General features: G+C 44.8%; 1 protein-coding gene across 1 annotated transcript in view; it reads left to right on the forward strand.

The window, feature by feature from the left end:
- Nucleotides 1-489: 489 nt before the first annotated feature.
- LOC116978696 (E3 ubiquitin-protein ligase TRIM21-like) overlaps nucleotides 490-25,642 on the forward strand; it is a 37,901-nt gene continuing 12,748 nt past the window's right edge. The window contains exons 1-4 of the mRNA XM_033030014.1: nucleotides 490-785; nucleotides 6,696-6,785; nucleotides 17,281-17,511; nucleotides 23,655-23,677. Coding sequence (XP_032885905.1) covers nucleotides 630-785; nucleotides 6,696-6,785; nucleotides 17,281-17,511; nucleotides 23,655-23,677 — 500 coding nt within the window. The 5' untranslated portion in view covers nucleotides 490-629. The remainder of the gene's footprint in view (nucleotides 786-6,695; nucleotides 6,786-17,280; nucleotides 17,512-23,654; nucleotides 23,678-25,642) is intronic.

Below are 25,642 nucleotides of genomic sequence, written 5' to 3' on the forward strand. Positions count from 1 at the left end.
GAGGTTTCCGTTCAGGTTTCCTAAGTGGGACAGGGGCATAACAACATTAAAAATACATTTAAACTGGTACATGCATAGGAAAGGTTTAGAGGGATATGGGCCAAACGCAGGCAAGTAGGACTAGTGTAGATGGGGCACCTTGGTCGGCAGGCTGGGCTGAAGGGCCTATTTTTGTGCTGTATGACTCGATGACTCTCTGTGACTCAAGTTCTTATTAAATCTTTCCCCTCTCACATTAACGTATATCCTAAATGCAGGCAGGTAGGACTAGTGTAGATGGGGCATTTTGATCAGCATTTAGAGGGCTTGTTTCCATGCTGTATGACTATTCCGTCTCTATATTATAAAATTGCAAACTTGGTTTTCCTCTTTTTGTTATGAACTGCTAAGAGCTGCTCATGTTTAACTTGACTGAGTTATAGTGGTGACCACATTGCCACGCCCTCTGTTAAATATTTATAAGGACTTGACTTCCTATTTCCTGTCTAGTGCTGTGCCTATGTCAGTGTGATCGTTGTCTGAAGAACACAATCCAAACTGCGAGGACATGTCTGAAATGTGAAACAGCTGTTTGTTCTCTGAACATAAAACTGAAGTTAATTGGAGCAGTTTACGCCGATCACACCCTAATGGAACCTATGACAGAAAGGCATTGCCTTGAGCACAAGAGACCTCTACTGTTCTACTGTAAAAAGCATGACGTGTGTGTGTGTGACTCCTGCATAACAGAGAAACATCAATCCCATACACTACTGAGTCTGGATCAGGCACAAGCTACAATTAAGGTACGTGGCACAATACACTGTGGGAGCATTTTACAGTTGAATATCACCATTAATTAGAGCGTTTAGTTTAGAGATACCGGAACCCAGGTCTCTGGCGCTGTGAGTCCGCACCGACCAGCGATCCACATACGGGGGACAATTTACATTAACCTGGAGCCAATTCAATTGCTCGGAGAAAACCCAAGCGGTCACGGGGAGAACATACAAACTCCGTTCAGACAGCGCCCGCAGTCAGGATCGAACCCGGAACCCAGGTCTCTGGCGCTGTGAGACAGCAACTCTGCTGCTGCGCCGCGTTGTCGCCCTGATACGATGCCCAGTCAAAGCAGATAGTGGAGATTAAACTTTGTTGCTTGCCCTGTTCTGTGTTTGTGGCTATGTGCTTTGCGTTATTTAGATTTGTTCACTATTAGACTCATAAGGTCACATGGAAATTGGCCTTTTGGCCCAACTTGATCATGCTGACCAAGTTAACATTCTGGATTAGTCAAATGTACCTACACTTAGCCCACATCTCTCTGTGAAACTTTGCTGTCCATGCATCTGTCCACAAATCTTTAGAAATCCAGATGTTTCCTGACGTTGAGCAGAGCTGCCAACACTCATGCATGGTGTATAATATTTTTGACACTGTCATATGCCTTTCTTACATATGCTGTCACTAAACAACCCTTCAGTAATTTTCCTTCCCCCCCATTTCAGAATAATAGTGTTTTAAGCCGATAACTCGACACGAGCACTGGCAATAAATAAATAAATAAATAAATAGTGCATCTTTCCAGCCCCTTATCTCATTGGTCACGCTCGGCTGCAAATCGTTGTCAATCTGGTGGACCATCTTCATCTAGTAGTGGGGGTTGGGGATTGGGGGGGGCTCACAAATGGAACAGCCTCTTCATCTAAATCCGGCCCTGGCCGCGGCCGAGATAGTCTCTGTGCCGAATTCGCCCAGGTGACCGGCATGGACCAGGCTATGGCTCGGTGCATCCTGGAGGATAACCAGTGGCTGCTGGAAGTAAGTACCAAGCACTGGATAGAAACGGTGGAAGATAGTGGCCTTCGAATGGGGGTGGTTGGAGAAAGCATCCTGCTTGCCTGCTAGATTTTCACTTACTGTAACTGCAGAAAAAATGTTCCCGATGTTGGGGGAGTTCAGAACCAGGGGTCACACATAGAAACATAGAAAATAGGTGCAGGAGTAGGCCATTCGGCCCTTTGAGCCTGCACCGCCATTCAATATGATCATGGCTGATCATCCAACTCAGTATCCTGTACCTGCCTTCTTTCCATACCCCCTGATACCTTTAGCCACAAGGGCCACATTTAACTCCCTCTTAAATATAACCAATGAACTGGCCTCAACAACCCATGTGGCAGAGAATTTCAGAGATTCACCACTCTGGAATCACTTCATCGACCAGTGGCACTAACGCCGGTGGTGATGAAGTGCTTTGAGAGGTTGATCATGGAGCAAATCAACTCCTACCTCGACAAAAACCTAGACCCACTGCAGTTCGCATACCGCCACAACAGATCAACGGTGGAAGCGATCTCGCTAGCCCTCCACTCCGCTCTGGACCACTTGGACAACAAAAACTCATATGTCAGGCTGTTATTCATCGATTACAGCTCGGCATTTAACACAATCATCCCCTCCAAGCTGGTTACCAAACTCGCAGAACTGGGTCTCTGTGCTTCCCTCTGCAATTGGAACCTCGACTTCCTCATTCACAGACCACAGTCTGTTCGTATTGGTGGAAATGTGTCAGCCTCGATAACAATCAGCACGGGAGCACCTCAAGGCTGCGTGCTCAGCCCTCTGCTGTACTCACTCTATACCCATGACTGCATAGCCAATCACGGAGCGAACTCCATCATCAAGTTCGCTGACGACACCACTTGTGGGGCGTATCACTGATGGGGATGAGTCAGAGTATAGAAGAGAGATCGAGCAACTGTCCATATGGTGCCAGCGCAATAACCTGGCCCTCAACACCAGCAAAACCAAGGAACTGATTGTGGACTTTGTAAGGAGTAGGAGGGAGACCCACAGCCCCATTTATATCAACGGGTCGATGGTTGAAAGGGTCAAGAGCTTCAAATTCCTGGGCGTGCACATCTCTGAAGATCTTTCCTGGTCCGAGAACACTAATGCCATTATCAAGGAAGGTCATCAGTGCCTCTACTTCCTGAGAAGATTACGGAGAATCGGTTTGTCAAGGAAGACTCTCTCTAACTTCTACAGGTGCACAGTAGAGAGCATGCTGACCGGTTGCATCGTGGCTTGGTTCGGCAATTTGAGCGCCCTGGAGAGGAAAGGACTACAAAAAGTAGTAAACACTGCCCAGTCCATCATCGGCTCTGACCTTCCTTCCATCGAGGGGATTTATCGCAGTCGCTGCCTCAAAAAGGCTGGCAGTATCATCAAAGACCCACACCATCCTGGCCACACACTCATCTCCCTGCTACCTTCAGGTAGAAGGTACAGGAGCCTGAAGACTGCAACAACCAGGTTCAGGAATAGCTACTTCCCCACAGCCATCAGGGTATTAAACCTGGCTCGGACAAAACTCTGATAACCCATTTTCTGTTATTTGCACTTTATCCGTTTATTTATTCATGTGTGTATATATTTGTATCATGGTATATGGACACACTTATCTGTTTTGTAGTAAATGCCTACTATGTTCTGTGTGCTGAAGCAAAGCAAGAATGTCATTGTCCTATACAGGGACACATGACAATAAACTCACTTGAACTTGAACTTGAACTTGAAAAACACAGTTTAAGAATAAGGGGTAGGCCATTTAAGACCGAGATGAGGACAAACTTTCTTCACCCAGAAAGTTTTCAATCTGTGGAATTCTCTGCCACAGAAGGCAGTGGAGGCCAATTCACTGGATGTTTTCAAGAGAGAGTTACATTTAGTTCTTGGGGCTAGCGAAATCAAAGGATATGGGGGAAAAACAGGAAAGAGTGATTTTAGATGAACAGCCATGATCATATTGAATGGCAGTGCTGGCTCGAATGGCCGAATGGCCTATTCCTGCATCTATTTTCTATGTTTCTATGCTTGAGTAAATGGCAATAAAACCCGGCCACTTGATTTTGAAGCATTCATGCATGGTGGAGGTATAATGTAGTCATAGAGTGATACAGTGTGAAAACAGGCCCTTCGGCGCAACTTGCCCACACCCGCCAACATGTCCCAGCTACACTACCTGCTTTTGGTCCATATCTCTCCAAACCTGTCCTATCCGTGTGTAAGAGTCTAACTGCTTCTTAAATGTTGGGATAGAGCTGCCTCCTCTGGCAGCTTGTTCCATGCACCCACCACCCTTTGTGTGGAAAAGGTTATTCCTTAAAAAGTTACCTCTTAAAAATACTTCAAACAAAAAACATTGAAATCATACTTCTACAATGCACTAAAACACGATCATACATCAAATTTGAAAATGTCCCTACCGTGGGAGGGGGGACACCCCTCCTCCCACACCCTCCCCCCACTAAGTTGCTCCACTCCCTCGCCGGGTACCCTCAAAGCCAGTGATCAAGAAAAATCTCATTCGAGAGTCTCGAACAAATTGGTTTATTCAGGGCTTGTACAATCTGGGAAGCACTTCAAGAGAGGCCTCAAAGGTACTCCTCTGATCCAAAATTCTTCCAGCATCTTAGAATATTTGTGTTACAATAGTTGTAGATGGATACTACAATTTCACAATGATTCATAACAAACCACATTTCTTTGTAATCTTTGATCCTTGTTTACCTCTATGGGAGTTACCTGTATGTGCCTGACAAATTTCCTCTGTAAACGTTTCCACTCCCCTTATTTACTCTAACCTCACCCCGTCTAAACGTACAGCCCTCCCTCCGCTCATTCTGCAGCAACCCTGTCAAGTGTGAGGTGTATTTTGGTATGTCAAATCAGGACAAGACTTACACAGTAAATGGTAGACCCCTGAGGAGTGTTGCAGAACAGAAAGATCTGAAAGTACAGGTGTATTATTCCCCAAAAAAGTAATGAACCATTTAACAAGGCGATGAAGTTGGGGTTTGGCACCCCACATGACACGAAGGAAAAGTATTAGTCTCCCCACCCACTCCCCATAGCTCAGATCCTCGATTCCCGGCAACATTCTCAGAAATCATCATAGTTTAGTTGAGAGATACAGTGTGGAAACAGGAGCTTTAGCCAACTGAGTCCGCGCCAAGCAGTGATCACCCATACACTTGTTCTATCCTATATACCAGTTCTATCCTGCACACTAGGGACAATTTTCTGAAGCAAATTAGCCTACAAACCTGCACATCTTTGGAATGTGGGAGGAAACTGGAGAAGCCAGATAAACCCCACATGGTCACAGGGAGAACATTCAGTCAGCACCTGTAGTCGGGATCGAACTCGGGTCTCTGGCGATGTAAGACAACAACTCTACTGCTGCGCCATTGTGATGCCCTTTACAACTTAATGGTATCTTTCTTATTGCACAGTAACCAAAACAGAATATATTTCACCGTACGGCTTCAGCAATGTCTTGTACAACTGTAACATAATGGCCCAACTTCTATACCAACCCCCTGCCAAAAACCGTCCTCGCCATCCACATTGTTCCCTGCGATGCCACTTTCAGGGAACTATGTGGAACGGACCCTTTGGCCCATAATGTCTGTGCTCAATATGATAGAGTGGAAAGTCTCATCTTGGGAACAGATGCAGCAGTCACGTGAAATGCAGAATAGGGGATAGTTTATTTGCAAGAGGCTGAGTTTGAGGAGGTGTAGCCCAGATCACTGCAAGAGTAAATGGATGTATAGGAGATTCAGTCAATTGCCCGCCCCATGTGATGAAACCAGAGAGATGAAGAAAGGGGAGAGAGGTGTCAGAGACAGTCCAAGTGAATCTGTGGAAGTTAGTGGTCAACTTCATGAAAACAATGAGTTCTGCATGGGTTCAGGAGGCTGGCCAGATGCAGTCGATAATGTAGTCGAGGAAGAGTTGGAGGTTGGTGCCAGTGAATGTTTGTGACAAGGACAGTACGACGTAACCAACAAAAAGGCAGGCATGGCTGGGACCCATGCAAATACCCTTGGCTAGACCTTGAACTTGAAGAAAGTGAATGGAGCCTTCTTTAAAAGGTTTAGGAAGTTCGGCACGTCCCCTACAACTCTCACCAACTTCTACAGATGCGCCATGGAAAGCATTTGAACAGGATGCATCACAGCTTGGTTTGGGAACAGTTCCATCCAGGACCACAGGAAATGACAGCTAATTGTGGACGCAAGCCAGACCATCACACAAACCAACCTCCCTTCCATTGACTCCCATTATACCTTTTCCTACCTCACCAAGGCCAGCAGCATAATCAAAGACAAGTCGCACCCTGGCCACTCCCTCTTCTCCACTTTCCCATCGGGCAAAATGTATAGAAGTGTGAAAATGCACACCTCCAGATCCAGGGACAGTTTCTCCTCAGCTGTTATTAGGCAATTGAATCATCCTACCACAACCAGAGAGCAGTCCTATACTACTATCTACTTCATTGATGACCCTTGGACTATCCTTGATTGGACTTTGCTGGCTTTACCTTGCACTAAACATTATCCCCTTATCATGTATCTACATACTGTAAATGAATTTATTGTAATCATATATTGTCTTTCCGCTGACTGGTTAGCATCCAACAAAAGCTTTTCACTGTACCTCGGTACACGTGACAATAAACTAAACTGAACTGAGTTTAAAGACAAGTTGTTGAGAGACATGTTGTCTCCACCTGTGATTAGGTGTTATCTTCTAAATCAATCTGACCAAATACACAGCTACATAGTCCTGTGACTTTGCTTGATGTTAAGCATCCTATGCAGATACATGCAGCTATTTTAAATGCTTCCTCTTTACTTTTGTAGGAAGATTTGAAGACAGATATTGAAAGACTTCAGGAAGAGATCTGCTCCATCAAACAGGATGATTTGAAGAGATCAGAAGCTGATGTAAAGGTAGAGAAAAATATAATTGTATTTAGACAGGGTTTCTCTCCCTGCTGAATGAGACCTTCAACTACATGATGTGTAGTGTGATCTGAATCACACTAGCGGTTCCCATGTGACTGATGGAACAGCTTAGATCTAATTATACCCACCGTTTGAAACGCAACCAGAGACAATGGACTTACTTACATGCCTGGATCATGTGGACATAGGAAGGAAAAGGAGGGACTTTAGTCCCACAGAACATAGAAGGGTACAGCTCTAGAACAGGCTCTTCGGCCCACAATGCCTGTGCTGAACATGACAGCAAGACCATCTCTTATCTACCTGCACATAATCCATATCCCTCCATTCCCTGCATATCCATATGCCTATCCAAAAGCCTCTTAAATGCCACTATTGTGTCTACCTCATTTACCACCCCCAGCAGCGCATCCCAGGCATTCACCACCATCTGTGTAAAATGGTCGCCCAACATCTCTTAACTTTGCCCCTTTCACTTTAAAGCTTAGCCCTCTACAATTTGATGTATCCATTCTGGGATAAAGGTTCTGACTGTCTATCCTATCTATTCTTCTCATCATTTTATATACCTGTCAGGACTCCAGCAAATTCCAGCATTTCAGTGAAAACAATCCAGGTGCATCCAACCTCACACTGTAACTAATATCCTGTAATTCCAGCCATTATTCTGGTAAACCTCCGCTGCACCCTTTCCAAAGCCTCCACATCCTTCCTGTAATGGGGTGACCAGAGCTGCATTCAATACTCCAAATGCAGTTGAACCAAAGTCCTATAAAATGACATCATGATTTCCTAATCCTTATGCCGACCTAGGAAAGTAAGCGGAACGTATGCCTTCTTCGAAACATCATAATAATAATAATAATAATAATAATAATAATAATAATAATAATAATAATAATAATAATAATAATAATAATAATAATAATAATAATAATAATAATAATAATAATAATACATTTTATTGTCATTGTAAATACATACAATGAAATTTCAGGCACACTGCCCGAGCGGAGCTCCAACGTATCAGATAAATAATAATAATGTATATTAATTCTGTTAAGGTTCAAGCCATTAATTGTATATTTTCCTCTTACATTTGACCTCCCAAGGTGTAACACATTACACTTGCTCGAATTAAACTCCATTGGCCATATTGCCACCTATTTCTAATCAATATCCCACAGCATAACTTGACAGCCTGCAACCCCAGCAATCTTGATGTCACCAACCTGTCTACGTTTACGTCCAACTTATTTATATATATTGCAAACTGCAGAGGTCCCCCCACACATATCCCTGCGGAACTCCACTGGCCACAGACCTCCAGCCTGAATATTGTCCTTCCACCACAATCCACTTCCCTATCCTCATCGATCACCTTCCTCAACTCAAAAAACTCGATCAAGTTAGTAAGACATGACCTGCCATGTACAAAGCTATGCTGATTATCCATAATCAACCCATTCTCTTCCAAATGGAAGAAAATCCTATCCTGTAGAATCCTCTCCAAGACCTCCTACCACTGACTCGGGCTTCACGGGCCTATAATGCGCTGGATTCTCTCTACTTGCCTTCTTAAATAATGGAACATTAGCATATGTGTATGAAGGTTGACAAATCTCTCGGGCCTGATCAATGTTCAAGAGCCCCAGAAGCTAGAGAGGTGCCCTGGCTGAGATTTATGAGATCATTAAATATGGGTGAGTTGCCGGAAGACTGAAGGATGGCAAATGTGGTGCCTTTTCAGAACGGCTGCAGGGTAAAGCCTAGGAACTACAAGCCAGTGAGCCTAACATCTGTGGTCAGAAAATTACCAGAGAATATTCCGAGGGAAAAGATATACATGCATTTGGATGGACAAACGTTGATAAGGGTATAACCAGCACGGTTTTGTACATGGGAGATCATGTCTCACAAATCTAATTTTTGCATTTGTGACCAAAAACATCAATGAGGGCAGTGTTGTAGATGTATACATGGATTTCAGTAAAGCATTTGACAAGGTTCCTCATGGTAGGCTGCTCTTGAAGATTAGATCGCATGGGATCCAAGGAGAGATAGCTGAATGGATAGAAAATTGGCTTCATGGAATGAAGTAATGGGTGATGGTGGAAGGTTGTTTTTCAGACTGGAGGTCTGTGACTAATGGTGTGCCTCAGGGTTCGTTGTTGGGTCCATTGCTGTTTATCATCTATATCAATGATTTGGATTAGAACGTACAGGGCATGATTAGTAAGTTAAAGATAGACCCAAAATGCTGGAGTAACTCAGCGGGACAGGCAGTATCTCTGGACAGAAGGGATGGGTGATGTTTCAAGTTAAGACCCTTCTTCAGAGTCGAGGGTCTCGACCCGAAACGTCACCCAATCCTTCTATCCAGAGATGCTGCCTGTCCTGGTGAGTTATTCCAGCATGTTGTATCTATCTCTGGTTTAAAGCAGCATTTGCAGTTCCTTCCTATAACAATGATAAGTAAGTTTGGAGATGACTCAAAAGTGGGTGGTATTGTAGTTAGTGGAGATGGTTGTCAAAAATTGCAGCAGGATCTTGATCGATTGGGCAGGTGGACTGAGGAATGGTTGATGGATACAGAGAAGTGTGAGGTGTTGCATTCAGGTGAAGTCTAACATGGGCAGGACCTACACAGTGAATGGTAGGCCTCTGGGAGTGTTGTAGAGCAGAGGGGTCTCAGAGTGCAGGTGCATAGTACATTGAAAGTGGCATCACAGATAGATAGGGCGTTCAAGAAGCCTTTCGGCACATTAGCCTTCATCTGTCAGAGTACTGAGTATTGAATTTAGGAGGTCATGTCGTAGTTGTGAGACCACATTTATAGTATTGTGTTCAGGGCCAGAAGTCGAGTGCCTGAGCCATAGGAAGAGGTTGAGTAGGCTAGGATTTTATTTATTGGAGCGCAGGAGGATGAGGGGTGATCTTATAGAGATTATAAGATCATGAGAGCAAATGAAAAGAGTATTTTACCCAGAGAAGGGTAATGGAGAACCAGAGGACATGGGTTTATGGTGAGATGGGGGGGGAGGGGGGGGGGGGGGGGGGGGTGGGGGGGGGGGGGGGGGGGGGAGGGGTGGGCAGGGGCCTATTGTACAATCCCATTAGAGTCCGTGCACCTTTCCTGGAGGAGGAACCCTCCAGTATGTCCTCTCTGAGTGCCGCCATTACAGTCTCCCTGATTAGCAGCACAACTCCTCCACCTCTTTTGCCACCATCTTAATCACGCCTGAAACATCAAAAACACTGAGCTGTCAGTCCTCTCCCTCTTGCCACAACATCATCGTCCCAAGCATTGATCCAGGCTCTAGGTTATTGTGCTTTCTCCACAATACTCCTTGCATTGAAATGGTCACACTTCAGCCGATCAGCGTCACCATATTCCTTCACTTGCCTGTCCATCTTTGAGACTTACTGGTCCTAACCTCTACCCTTCCGTCACTCCTTCCAATTTCTGAATCACTACTCTGGTTCCTCTCTAGTTTAAACTCTCCTGAGTAGCACTGGAAAACCTCCCTGCAAGCTTGAATATGTTCCGAGAAGATTTACCAGGATGTTGCCAGGATTCAAGTGACTGTGCAGGCTAGGGCTTTATTCCTTGGAGCGCAGACGGGTGAGGGGTGATCTTATAGTGGTAGGTGTATAGAACAAGCTGCCGGAGGAGGTAGTTGGGGCAGGAACTATCACAATGTTTTAGACACATTTAGACAGGTACATGGATAGGATAGGTTTAAAGCGATATGGGCCAGATGCAGGCTGGTGGAACTAGATGGGCCATGTTGGTCGGTGTGGGCAAGTTAGGCTGAGTGGCCTGTTTCCACGCTGTATCACTATGATTATGCATGGATTTTGATACCCTCCAGTTCAGATGCCATCTACCCCTCTTGTACAGGGAGCCTCTGTCCCAGGAGACATCCCAGTGATCTAAAAATCTGAATCCCTTCTCCCTGTACTAACTCCTGAGCCGTGCATTAATCTATCCTATCTCCCTATTCCTCTGCTCACTAGCACGTGGCACTGGGAGTAATCTGGAAATACCTATCCTCAGCATCCGGCTTTTTAATCTGCCTACTCCCTATAATCACTTTGCAGGACATCATCCCTTTTCCTACCAATGTCATTTGTGCCACTTTGCACAATATCCCGGCTGCTTGTCCCTCCTACCCCCACCCCCCTTCTCCTCTTGACAATGTGCCTGCAACCACTCTGTGACATCCTGGACCCTGGCACCAGGGAGGCAACACATCATCTGGTGTATTGTTTGCCACTACCGTGGCCCTACCTAACGGGTCTCCTATCACTATAGCTATGTCTGGTCTTTCCCTTCCTGGCTGTGACTCAGAGCCAGGCCTAACACCCAGTGGCCAAGCCGAGAGAATTCAATCACCCGTATCACTGATCCTAATCAAAATTATTTACTCTTCTGGGAAAGGCAAATGTAAGTGAAAATGAACACCTGCAGTGAACCTAGGAAGCATGATGAAAAAATCCTTCCCAGATGGTTGGAGCTCCAAACATCATATATTTAGGAGCTCCATGGGATTCCTGGATCATAATTATACTTTTTTTATATATGGGACTTCTTGTGCTGTCATCTCAGTTGATCACACCCGAGAGTCCAATAATCTCTCAGATATTTCAATGATGCCACTGTTGGCCTGTTTCCGCTAAATCACTCTACCTGGAGCCAGAGCTTAAAAGCAAAATCCATCAAAAACTTGTCATTCTGATCAATGCCCCAGTTGGACTGCAAATAGGATCACAGACGAGAAAGTGGTTTTAAAAAGTCAAAATCAAAGGCTCTTTATTTGAATCCGTGAGGTTTTGTGGGTGAATTGGAATAAATGATTTTGTGGCACAATTAGAGATAAATGCGTGTTAACTAACGGCCACTGTATTGTCCGAGAGATATATTGTATGGACTCGGGTTCTTCAGCCCACTGAGTCTGCCCTGATCATCCACCCATTTACACTGATCCATTGTTAATCCTGTTATTACTTCTCTACTCATCCTCTTCAACTCCCCCCAAATTCTCACCCTCAACTCCACGCTGGGGGCAAATTTCAGCAGCCAAGTAATCCACTAATCTGCATGTCCTTGGGATGTGGGAGGAAACGTGAGCACGTGAGGAAAACTCCACACAGACAGCACCCAAGGTTACGATTGTGAGGCAGCAGCTTTACCAGCAGTGTCTCTGTTCCATCTATCACCAAGGGTTCAGGATTTGGCTTCAAGATGACAATCACATGCACACTCCACCCAGGGCTGCAATAGAGCCGTGTGAAATCCCATCTAAGCTGCTGGTGAACCAGCATCCACACCATGATGTACAGCTGTCTCAGGGCAGCAGCTAGAAGGATCTCTTCCTTCTGACTGCGTGAGTAACCCAGCACCTTAAATCGGAATCGGAAACTACATCAAAAGGCCCGACAGTAAACTAACAATGGCTAACTTTTAAAGAAATAATACACCGTCAAAGAGTCATACAGCTTGGAAACAGACCACTCAGCCCAACTTTGATGACCCTCGGACTATCCTTGATCGAACTTTGCTGGCTTTAAAAGTGCAGATATTCATTTCCCCTTATCTACTAACTCAAACAATTCCAACAGATTTGTCAAATATGATTTTTCTTTCATTTATCCATTCACTAAACGTTATTACCTTATCATATATCTATACACTGTAAATGGATCGATTGTAATAATGTATTGTCTTTCTACTGACTGGTTAGCATGCATCAAAAGCTTTTCACTGTACCTCGGTACATGTGACAATAAACTAAACTGAATTGAACTTGCCCAACATGTCCCAGCCATACGAGTCCCACCTGCCTGCTTTTTGGCCCATATCCCTCTAAACCTATCCTATCCGTGTACCTGTTTAATTGTTTCTTAAACATTGCGATAGTCTCTGCCTCAACTACCTCCTCTTGCAGCTCTTCCCATACACCCACCATCCTTTGAGTGAAAAAGTTACCCCTCAAATTAGTTTAGTTCAGAGATACAGCACAGAAACAGGCCCTTCGGCCCACCGAGTGCAGTCCGACCAGCGATCCCCACACATTTACACCTTCCTACACACACTAGGGACAATTTACACATACACAAAGCCAATTAACCTACAAACCTGTACATCTCTGGAGTGTGGGAGAAAACCGAAGATCTCAGAGAAAACCCACACAGGTCACGCGGAGAACGTACAAACTCCGTACAGACAGCACCCGTAGTCAGGATCGAACCCGGATCTCTGGCGCTGTAATGCCCCTGTCCCACTTAGGAGACCTGAACGGAAACCTCTGGAGACTTTGCGCCCCACCCAAGGTTTCCGTGCGGCTCTCAGAGATTTTTGTCAGTCTCCCTACCTGCTTCCACTTCCTGCAACCTCCGGCAACCACCTGCAACCTCCGGGAACCTCACGGAAACCTTGTGTGGGGCGCAAAGTCTCTAGATGTTTCCGTTCAGGTTTCCTAAGTGGGACAGGGGCATAAGGCAGCAACTCTACCACTGCGCCATCATGCGCCTTTTAAATCCTATAAAATCTTTTCCCCTTCACCATAAATCTATGTCCTCTGGTCCACGATTTCTCCTACTCCTGGCAAGAGACTCTGTGCGTCTACCCAATCTAGTCTTCTTGGTTTTCAAAATAATGTTTTCATTTAAAATAAAATATAAGCTGGAAATTGATGCGGCACTTGGTCTCAAGGGAATTAATATCAGTATCAGATCAAAGTTAAAAATAAAAGTGAGGCAAGGAGCGAGATAATTTCAGAATTTAGCAGTATTTAGCAGCCAAGGTATTGATAGGAATGGGAAACTAGAATATGAAGACAGGCTACTGAGAAAAGTAAAATTAGTTGATCTTTCATAGCCACATGGAAAGGAAGAGATTAATAAAAGGTTCCTAGCAAACTAAGAAATGAGAACATGGATTGGATAGTAAGGATATGGCAGAGATATTAAACAAATATTTGTCACTGTCTTTTGTAAAATATCCCAGAAATAGCGGAGAGGTGCAGGGTGAGAGTAAATTCGAAGCTGGAAGATAAGAGCAATAATGAAAAACTAGTTCAGACAAAACTAATGCAAGAGAAAAAGATAAATTCCTTGTAGCTGGGGATTGATATTCTGCTGGTTATGGAGATAGTGGATACATTGGTGGTCATTTTTCAAACTTCCTAAGATTGTAAAATTATTCCCACAGCCTGGATAGACATAATTCCCTTCTTCCAAAGAGAGAGAGAGAAGCAAGGAACTACAGACCAGTTAGCCAGTAGCTGAAATGTAAATATGTAGGAAATTTCATCAGGGCACTGGAAAAATATTGTTAGGATGTGGGAGACAAGGCATGGATAAATGAAAGGGAAATCATATTTGACAAATCTGTTGAAATTGTTTGAGTATAATAGATAAGGGCAAACCAATATCTGCACTTTTAAAATACCTCTAATTTGGTGACACACAGGTGATTATTAAATAAAATTATAGCTTATGTCCATAAAATGCTGGTGTGGATTGTAGATGAGTTAATGGACAGCAAACAAGGACTACTAATGTGACATTTGGACAGACCCACGTCGCAGCGGCCTCTGCAATCCTTCTGGCTTTTTTTATTTTCTTGTCTCGTTTGAGTGTAGTTATAGCGGTTTTTTTAACTGGGTATGTGTGTGTGGGGGGGGGGGGGGGGGGGGTGGTGGGAAAACTTTTAAAATCTTTTCCCTGTACGGAGGACCCAACATTTTCTCTGTCGGGTCTCCGTTGTCGTTGGGGCCTAACACCGTGGAACGGCCTCCAACCGAAACGACCTGGGGCCCCAGTCACGGAGCCTGCGGACTTACCCACCATCGTGGAGCTGACCGAGTTCGGAACGGGAGGAGCTGTGGTGGCTCGCTGCTGCGGCCCGACCCCGGAGATTCGGACGCTCCAGCCGCTGGTCTGGTGGACGGTGACACCAGGAGCCCGCGGGTCCCTTTTCGGAGCTTCCACATGGCAACTTCTCCCGCCCAAGAGTGGTGAATCTGTGGAATTCTCTGCCACAGAAGGTAGTTGAGGCCAGTTCAATGGCTATATTTAAGAGGGAGTTAGATGTGGCCCTTGTGGCTAAAGGGATCAGGGGGTATGGAGAGAAGGCAGGTACAGGATACTGAGTTGGATGATCAGCCATGATCATATCGAATGGCGGTGCAGGCTCGAAGGGCCGAATGGCCTACTCCTGCACCTATTTTCTATGTTTCTATGTTTCTAATATGGGCCAAAAGTGGACAAATGGAACTAGCTTCGATGGGTCATCTTGATGTGGAAAAATGAGTATGACTGAAGGGCTTGTTTCTGAGCTGTATGACGTGGTGACAAAGTGAATAACTTTAGGGGTGGTGGGCTCTGTTGCAAAGGTGCTGGAGGAATGCGGGCTGGGCCCCAGTTGTTCACAATCTACATCAATAATTCGACGAGGGGATCAAATGTAACTGAGCAGAGGTGTTTCAGCAAAACCTGCACTTGGTCTCGCCGATATTTAGCAAGACAATCACCGAGCCTGTTCACCTCCGCTCAGTCCGCCAAAACCAACCTGATCTCTCAGTTGCTAAACACTTTAACTCCCCCTCCCATTCCCACACTGACCTTTCTGTCCTGGGCCTCTTCCATTGTCAAAGTGAGGCCCAGCGCAAATTGGAGGAACAGCACATATTTTGCTTGGGTAGTTTACACCCCGGAGATATGAACATTAACTTCAAGTAGCCCTTGCTTTCTCTCTCTCTCTCCATCCCCTCCCCCTTACCAGTTCTCTGACCAATCTTACTGTCTCCGACTACACTTTATCTGTTTGATTTGTTCCCTTCTCCCAACTAACAATGATCTATTCTCCATTTCCTTTGTTCTGTTTTCATACCTTGCTTTCCTTATCTATACACTTCCTTATCTATGTACCTCCCCTCCCCTGACATCAGTCCGAAGAAGGGTCTCGACCCAAAGCGTCACCCATTCCTTCTCACTTGCTTTCCCTCTCTCTCCATTCCCTCCCCCTTCCCAGTTCTCCCACCAGTCTTGCTGTCTCTGACTACATTCTATCTCTATCCCGCCCACTCCCATGACATCAGTCTGAAGGAGGGTCTTGACCCTAAACGTCACCCATTCCTTCTCTCCAGAGATGCTGCCTGTCCCGTTGAGTTACTCCAGCATTTTGTGTCTATCTTTGATTCAAACCAGCATCTGTAGTTCCTTCCTTCACCTTAAACCTATAACCTCTGGTTTTCGATTTTCCTACCCTGAGTAAAAGACTATGTATTCACCCTGTCAATGCCCCTCATGATTTAATACACTTCTATAAGATCACCCCTTAGCCACATGTGTTCCAAGGAATAAAGTCTAAGCTTGACAAATCTCTCCCTTTCGCTCAGGCCCTCAGGTCCTGGCAACATCCTCGGTATATCTTCTCTGCTCTCATTCCAGATTCATGACATCCTTACTATAGCAGGGTGACCAAACTGAACACATTACTCTAAATGCAGCCTCACCATCATCTTATATAACTGTAACATCCCAACTTCAGTAGTTAATACCCTGAATGATATTCAAGGTACCAAAAGCCTCTTTTACTTCCCTGTTACCTGTGATGCCATTTTTGGAGAACAATGCACCTGTTCTCCTACATGTCTCCTGTACAATATTCCCAAGAGCCATACCATTCACTGTGAAGATCCTCCCCTAGTTTGACTTTCCAAAATGCAACACCTCACAAGTATCTGCATTGAATTCCATTAAGCCATTCTTCTGCCCACTTGCCCAGCTGATCAAGACCTCCTGTAATTTTTGATAACCATCTTCACCATCTATGCTATCACCTACTTTAATGTCTTCTGCAAACTTACTAATCCTGCCTTGTATATTCTCATCCAAATCGTTGACAAACAGCAACAGGCCCAGCATTGATCACAGAGGCACACCACAGGCCTCCAGACTGAAAAACAACCTTCCACCATCACCCTCTGCTTCTTCCTTCCATAAAGCCAATTTTCTATCCAAAATCTGCTGTCAAACCAGGGTAGGACTTTCACAGTGAATGGTAGGACATGGAGAATGTTCTAGAGCAGAGGCACCTCAGAATCCATCTACATTGTCCCTGAAAGGGTAAACAAGAAGGCTTTCAGTACACTGACCTTCATCAGTCAGGGTATTGAGTATAGAAGTTTGTATGTTATGTTACTGTTGTACTGTTGTACAAGATGCTACAAGTGCTGTAAGGCAGCAACTCTACCGCTGCGCCACCTTGCATTCTCCTCATGATCGTATACACCTCTATAAGATCACCTCACAGCCTCCTGTGCTACATGGAATAAAAGCCCTATTTCCAACTACTGCTTGTTCATTTAAATAGAAACCATTTGAAGTTATTTTTACAAGTGATCATTCGTACTTGGGTTAAGAGCTGCATGAAAAGGCAGTTTGTAATGAGAACTGGTTTTGGTTTCAGGCACAGGTCATTGAACTGAAAAGAAAACTATCCAAAAGATACTACGACAGAAAAAAGCAGCTGGAAGAAGATGAAGAATACATCCTGAGATTAATTGATGATGAAGGTCTACGAACTCTGTCGCGGATTAAGAGCTATTCTGAAACATTAACCAGGGAACAGGAACGGATTATACTAATAGATCACGAAGCGCAGAGTCTGGAACAGGGAGACTCCCTCTCCTTTATTCAGGTACATCTTGCATATAAATAGTAACATGGCTCTGGAATTGGAAGGTGTACGTAATGTAATGGGTGTTCACTGGTGCTAGTGTTTCTCTCTTCCCTTACTAAGTTTGTTTTACACTTTTTTTAATTACAATGCAAATGGAGACTAGTTGAAGCGTTGAGTCACTCCAGATTCTTCAAGTTCTTCAATCTGGGTTCTCTCATCCCATTTTATTTTTACTTTGCCCAATCAAACCCTCTCCTTTTGCCACTGGCGATGAGTCGAATCAGTAGTAAAGAAGGCAAACGCTTTGCTAACATTTATTTTAAGAGGGCTAGAATACAAAACAGGGATGTAATGCTGAGGCTCTATAAGGACTCATTTTCAGTATTCTGAGCAATTTTGGGCACCATATTTGAGGAAGGAAGTGCTGGCTCTGGGGTCCTGAGGGGGTTTACAAGAATGATAGACACAAAATGCTGGAGTAACTCAGCGAGACAGACAGCATCTCTGGAGAGAAGGAACGGGTGACATTTTGGATCGAGACCCTTCTTCAGATTGACGTCAGGGGGAGAGGGAGATAGATAGATAAGGAAGTGAAGGTGTGAAAATAGGGCAACGGGAATGAAGATCAAGGAAAATGTAGAATAGACCATTGATCGCTGGGAAAAGGTATCAACAAAGCAAACAGATAAAATGCAGCAGAGACAGTAAGACTGGTCGGAGAACTGGGAAGGGGGAGGGATGGAGAGAAAGGGAAAGCAAGTGCTACTTGAAGTTAGAGAAGTCAATGTTCATACCTCTGGGGTGTAATCTGCCCAAGTGTAATATGAGGTGCTGTTCCTCCATTTTGTATTGGGCATCACTGACAATGGAGGAGGCCCAGGACAGAAAGGTCAGATTGGGAATGGGAGGGGGAGTTAAAGTATTCAGCAACTGGGAGATCAGGTAGGTTCAGGCAGACTGAGCGGAGTTGTTCAGAGAAGCAACCTCCAAGCCTGCACTTGGTCTCGCCGATATACAGGAGTCCACACCTGGAACAGTAGATACTGTAGATGAGGTTGGAGGAGGTGTAAGTGAACCTCTGCCTTACCTGAAAAGACTGTTGGGGTGCTTGGACAGATTTGAGGGAGGAGGTATAGGGACAGGTGGTTTGGGTGGGAAGGGACGAGCTGACCAGGGAGTTGCGGAGGGAACGGTCTATGCGGAAAGTGGAAAGGGGTGGTGTTGGGAAGATGTGGCTGGTGGTGGAATCCTGTTGGTGGGGAAAATGTTGGAGAATTATATGCTGTATGCGACGGTTGATGGAGTGGAAGGTGAGGACTAGGGCAAATCTGTCCCTGTTATGACTGGGGGAGGGGAGCAAGAGAGGAGCTTTGGCGGGGTACCGAGGAGACCCTAGTGTGGACCTCGTCTATGAAACCTCATAGGAGGAATTTATTTAGTCAGAGGACGGTGAATCAGTGGAATTCTTTGCCACAGAAGGCTGTGGAGGCCGTCAATGGATATTTTTAAGGCACAGATAGAGATTCTTGATTGGTGCAGGTCAGGGGCTATGGGGAGAAAGCAGGAGAATGGGGTTGGGAGGGGGAGATAAATCAGCCATGATTGAATGGCGGAGTAGACTTGATAGGCTGAATGGCCTAATTCTTCTCCTATCACTTATGACCTTACGACGTGCCACCACATTTGTCCATTCTGTGGACATTTAGTTTGTGAGATGACCACTTCCTGAAATCCCTTCAACTCTTTCATATCACCAGCAACCTAACCAGTCTCTCATCATGGATGTGGCGATCAAGAAAATGCCTCTGCGTATTTACTTATTTAGGCACCTGAGAAGATTCGTCATGTCCGTGAGGATCCTCTGCAATTTATACTGATGCGCTCTAGAAAGTATTCTGAGCAGGATGCATCTTACCCTGGTATGGCAATTCCTGAATCTTGATCTCCTGAACCTGTGGTGAACACAACCCAGTCCATCACAGGCTCATCACTTCCTTCCATCTTTCACACCCCATCATCAGAGAGTCACAGAACTGTACGACACAGACACAGGCCCTTTATCCTATCTTGTCCATGCCGACCAAGTTGACATACAGGGCTATTCCTATTTGTTTGCCTTTGGATCATAGCCCTCTAAAATCTTGCTATCCACATATCAGTCCAAAGGATTTTTTAAGTTGTCATTGTATCACCTTCTATAGCTTTCTCTGGCAGCTTATTCCAGATAATGTTAAAATTGTACAAGGCATTGGTGAGGCCAATTCTGGAGTATGGTGTACAATTTTGGTCGCCTAATTATAGGAAGGATGTCAACAAAATAGAGAGAGTACAGAGGAGATTTACTAGAATGTTGCCTGGGTTTCAGCAACTAAGTTACAGAGAAAGGTTGAACAAGTTAGGGCTTTATTCTTTGGAGCGCAGAAGGTTAAGGGGGGACTTGATAGAGGTTTTTTAAATGATGAGAGGGATAGACAGAGTTGACGTGGAAAAGCTTTTCCCACTGAGAGTAGGGAAGATTGAAACAAGGGGACATGACTTGAGAATTAAGGGACTGAAGTTTAGGGGTAACATGAGGGGGAACTTCTTTACTCAGAGAGTGGTAGCTGTGTGGAATGAGCTTCCAGTGAAGGTGGTGGAGGCAGGTTCGTTTTTATCATTTAAAAATAAATTGGATAGTTATATGGATGGGAAAGGAATGGAGGGTTATGGTCTGAGCGCAGGTATATGGGACTAGGGGAGATTATGTGTTCGGCACGGACTAGAAGGGTCGAGATGGCCTGTTTCCGTGCTGTAATTGTTATATGGTTATAAGGACTACCGCCTGAGTGAAAACCTTTCCCCTGATGCCCCTCTTAAATCTCTCCTCTCTCACCATTATACCCACTAGTTTTAGAATCCACTATCCTGGGAAAAAGATAGTGAACATTCACTTTATCCATGCCCCTCCAGATCTTGTACACCTCAGGAAGGTCATTCCTCACTGGGATTTTGACCTAATCTTGCACCATTCTGCTGAATTTGTGCTGACAGTGCATTCAGAAAGTATTCAGACCCCTTCACTTTTTCCACATTTTGTTATGTTACAGCCTTATTCTAAAATGGATTAAATTCTTTTTTTAAATCTTCAATCTACACACAATATCCCATAATAAAAAAGTGAAATCAGGTGTTTAAAATGTTTTGCAAAGTAATTAAAAAGAAATAACTGAAGTATCCCATTTACATAAATATTCAGACCCTTTACACAATACCTTGTTGAGGCACCTTTGGCAGTGATTACAGCCTCAAGTCTTCTTGGGTATGACGCTACAAGCTTGACACACCTGTATTTGGGTAATTTCTCCCATTCTTCTCTGCAGATCCTCTCAAGCTCTGTCAGGTTGGATGGGGAGCGTCGATGCACAGCTATTTTCAGGTCTCTCCAGAGATGTTCAATTGGGTTCAAGCCTGGGCTCTGGCGGGGCCACTCAAGGACATTCACAGACTTGTCACGAAGCCACTCCTGCGTTGTCTTGGCTGTGTACTTAGGGTCGTTGTCCTGTTGGAAGGTGAACCTCCGCCCTAGTCTGAGGTCCAGAACACTCTGGAGCAGGTTTTCATCAAGGATCTCTCTGTACTTTGCTTCGTTCATCTTTCCCTCGATCCTGACTAGACTCCCAGTTCCTGCCACTGAAAAACATCCCCACAGCATGATGCTGCCACCACCATGCTTCACCGTATGTATGGTATTGGCCAGGGGATGAGCAGTGCCTGGTTTTCTCCAGATATGATGCTTGGAATTCGGGCCAAAGAGTTCAATCTTGGTTTCATCAGACCAGAGAATCTTGTTTAGGTGCCTTTTGGCAAACTCCAAGTGGGCTGTCATGTGCCTTTTACTGAGGAGTGGCTTCCGTCTGGCCACTACCATAAGGCCTGATTGGTGGAGTGCTGCAGATATAGTTGTCCTTCTGGAAGGTTCTCCCATCTCCACAGAGGAATTTTAGAGCTCTGTCAAAGTGACCATCGGGTTCTTGGTCACCTCCCTGACCAAGGCCCTTCACCCCCGATTGCTCAGTTTGGCCGGGCGGCCAATTCCATGAAGAGTCATGGTGGTTCCAAAGTTCTTCCATTTAAGAATGATGGAGGCCACTGTGTTCTTCGGGACCTGCAATGCTGCAGAAATTGTTTTATACCCTTCCCCAGATCTTTGTCTCAACACAATCCTGTCTCGGTTTACGGACAATTTTTAATGTCATAGCAAAGGGTCTGAATACTTATGTAAATGTGATATTTCAGTTATTTATTTTTAATTACTTTGCAAAAATTTCTAAACACGTGTTTTTGCTTCTTCATTCTGGGGTATTGTGTGTAGATTAATGATGAAAAAAAATTAATCAATTTTAAAATAAGGCTGTAATGTAACAAAATGTAGAAAAAGTGAAGGGGTCTGAATACTTTCTGAATGCACCGTACATTAATTGTTGTATTTATCAATACTGTGTGTATACAGATTACTCTGAGCTTCATATGAACAGGGAATTTCATTGCACCATGCCGTATATGATAATAAACCTGTATGATTTGACATTTCCTCCAAATCTGCTCGTCCTGAACACAAAGACATCTAGATTTCCATCCAGACAGAGGATGCAGTACATTCAACAGGATTTAGACAAACTCCTAAACATCTTTCAACAACAGGGATAAAAACCCTACAAAATTAATCTCTAGGATTGTTGGTGCTTCCTCAGCTTCACCCGTGCCAGGTTCATGTAGTCTCAGCCCAATTCTGGGAATGATGCATCATCTGCCCAAGTCTGAGGTTGTTGGGACACTTTTAGCATAGATTCAAAGGTATCCCCATAGTCCTAGCGTGAGAACAATGAGTGATGGAGACCTATCAGCTCAATGGTGAATGCAACCCTTAGCCCAATAGTGGCATTGTTTAAGTTCCAGTGGAAGAAGCAATAGTGACCAACAGTGGTGCCCACACAGCCCAGCATTGCAAGTGCCAAAGCCCCAGTCTCTGGGAGTACTATTGTTCTGTTAGCACCAGCCTGGGAATAATGGAATCTTGGGATCAATGAAGCGAGTGTTGGAGTCTCCTTGGCCGATCAGTGGGAGTGGAAATACCTGCTCAGATCAACACTGAGATCAATGAAGTCGCTAAAACTCTAAAATGGGTGTGTTGAGTCTCTCCGCTCAACAGCTGAATTGATGAAGCCTCCTTAACCCAATCCCCACACAAACCAATCCAGTGGTGTTAATGTCCCACCAGTCTGTAAATGTCAGTGTTGAGCACCCATCACACAATAACAGGCCCCGTCAGCCTGAGTTTTTAAGGCATGTTTCCCCTCCTAGCCCAATAGTTCTGAAGATTCTCAGTCCAGTGAGTATTAGAGCCAAGCTCCCCAAATCTAATGGTATTTGTCGTCATGCCAACAATGAGCATTGGTAACCCTTCAGCCGAACAACAGGAAAAAGAAGATCCCACAGCTCAAACATCCGAAAACAATGGAGATTTCGCATACCTTGTTTCTCCACCATTTTTGTGTACATCCAAAAACAATGGATCTGTTAACCCCTCAAACCAACAATTGAACTATTCCAAGTACCTTCTCAACCCAACTGTTGCTTTGTTGGTTCCCTTCAACCTAAAAATGTGAGACTTGGTGCCCCTTGGCCCTTTTTAATGGTGCATCCTTAGACCAACAATAGGCATGCAGCGATATTCTCACACCAGGGATAAGGCCCCTCGGTCCTGCAGTGTGTGTTGCTCCCATTCCCTCACTGAGAAAGTTGGTGGCCCTCATTACTGACCGGTTGCATTGATGCCTCCTCAACCAAGCTCAGCAGGTGTCCGTGGCTGCCCCTTCAATTCTGTCCCGCTAATATTGGTGCTACAAAACCCTTCTAAAGAGGGTTTTCACGCTCTATTCTGGGAATGGGTGATGCCCGTGCCCTCCTCTGAGAATGTTTGCATTTTAGTACCTCCTGCCTGTGGAGTACTGCTGCTTTTTCAATATAATTGTCCGTAGAATGTGGGATTATGAGGTATTCCTATGATGAGCACCACCAGGTTTACACTCTGACCCTCTGCACTCTCCCGCCTGTGATTGGTGTCTGTTGACATGGGGTATGAGATGTTTACTGATTGATCCTATTTCTCTTTTTATTTGCAGAACTCTAAGCCGATCCTTTCCAGGTGAGAACATTTCATTCATCTGGCGTCTGCTGCTGGCTGTGAGCATTCCTGTGACTGGGAGAGTGAGAGTGGGATGTTGTGTGAAAGGTTCTCAAAGTGGAGCCGGTGAATGGTTGATCCTTGAGTAATAATGACCATGGCTTGCAGTGTTACTGGTGGTGACTTGGATGTGGGAGAGGCATGGGCTATTTCATTTAGAGATACTCGGACATCTGTTAGACAGGAAGAATGACATGAAGAGAAAACCATGAACGCATCTACATTCGGCTGAGAAATGAACTTTAAAGCAGCAGACTATGCATGTACAAAATGCATTGATCAACATGCGCAATGTGAAAAGTATTGCATGGTGTCCCAGCTTGGAATGCTTTGCCAAGGTGATGACATGTGTGGTGTTTTGCTGTAACGTAGCCTTCTGATAAAGTTGTTCACAACATTTTTCTTGTAGTTGACGCATTGTGAAGATCATGTCGGCTGTTCCACGTGATGGTTTATAACCGGCTTGTGTCTACGGGGAAAAATCTTCTCGGCTAAAGGCTTGAGTCGGTTGTTCATGATGCGAGCGAGGGCCTTGCCTGCTGTAACCAATAGGGAAATTCTAGGATAGTTCCCGCAGTCAGATCGATCGCCTTTCCTTTTGTAGATGGTAACGATTGCTGAGTCTCTAAAGTCTCCTGGTACGTCTTCATTTATCCAGATCTTGATGAAAAACAACAAGGCAGATGGAATCGACGCAATACCAGCAGAGGTCTACAATATTGGAGCTAACCTGCTCCATTACCAACTGCATCAACTTCTCATCAAGATCACTGGTATCATTGTTGCTGTTGACTCGTCATGGCTATCCCTCGAGGTCGAGGATGATGGTCTACGTTCTGTTGTTTTTATGGACTCTCAGGTGGCTTATGAGTCCAATCCTGGCTTTGAAAGTTCTTCGGCATTCAGGACAGGTAATTCCAGATGGCTTTGGTTGTTGCTGCCTCTCTTTCCGTTTTCTTCTCTTTTCTTCTAATTCTGGGCATCTCTCGGCTTCGAAGGTCGCTGTTCCTTCTTGGATGATGGTTCATCAGTGTTTCCTGTCCTTGGCATTGGTTTCCCAGTTGTCGGTCGATTTCACATTTCTTCATGCTAGTTTTTAAGGCGTCTTTGAATCTCTTCTTTTGCTTGCCTCTTTTACGTTTGCCTTCTTTAAGCTGGGAGTAGAAGGTTTGCTTTGGTAGACACTTGTCTTCCATCCGAACAACATGACCGACCCATCTTAGTTGGTTCTTGATGACAAAGGCTTCGATGCTAGATGTTTTTGCTTCATTTAGCACGATGACGTTGGTTCTTCTGTTTTCCCAGTTGATATTTAAGCTGCTTTGATGGAACATTTCAAGTGTATTCAGATGGAGTTGGTATGTTGTCCAGGTTTCTGATGCATCCAGGAGCGTTGGAATCACCACTGCCTTGTACAGTAACATTTTGGTGTCTGTTCGGATGTCACGATTTTGAAAGACTCTCGTTCGAAGACGTCCAAAAGCTGTTCCAGCACACTTAAGACAATGTTGGATCTCGTCATTAAAGTCAACATTGGAGGAGAGGTGACTTCCAAGGTATGGAAAGTGATCCACATTTTCCAGGGTTGTTTCACCAAGTTGAATTGATGGTTCGTTGCGATTTGTCTCAGTTGGTGATGATTTGTAGATAACCTGAGTCTACTTGGAGTTGATGGTAAGTCCACGTTTCGTGTATGCACTGTTGAAGGCAGTCAGGATCTGTTGTAGATGATTTTCTGAGAGAGCTGCAACACAGTTGTTGCTTGCGTATTGGAACTCGATGAGGGAGCTCATAGAAGACTTAGTTTTGGACTTGAGACGGGCCATCTGTTCTGTAGACGATTCCAATTCCTGGGGGTAGGTCGTCCTGGATGATGTGGATGGTTGTCGCAATGAAGATGGTGAACAGTGTTGGGGCAATCACGCA

The sequence above is a fragment of the Amblyraja radiata genome, chromosome 11 (genome assembly GCF_010909765.2).
Source record: "Amblyraja radiata isolate CabotCenter1 chromosome 11, sAmbRad1.1.pri, whole genome shotgun sequence".
NCBI lineage: Eukaryota > Metazoa > Chordata > Chondrichthyes > Rajiformes > Rajidae > Amblyraja > Amblyraja radiata.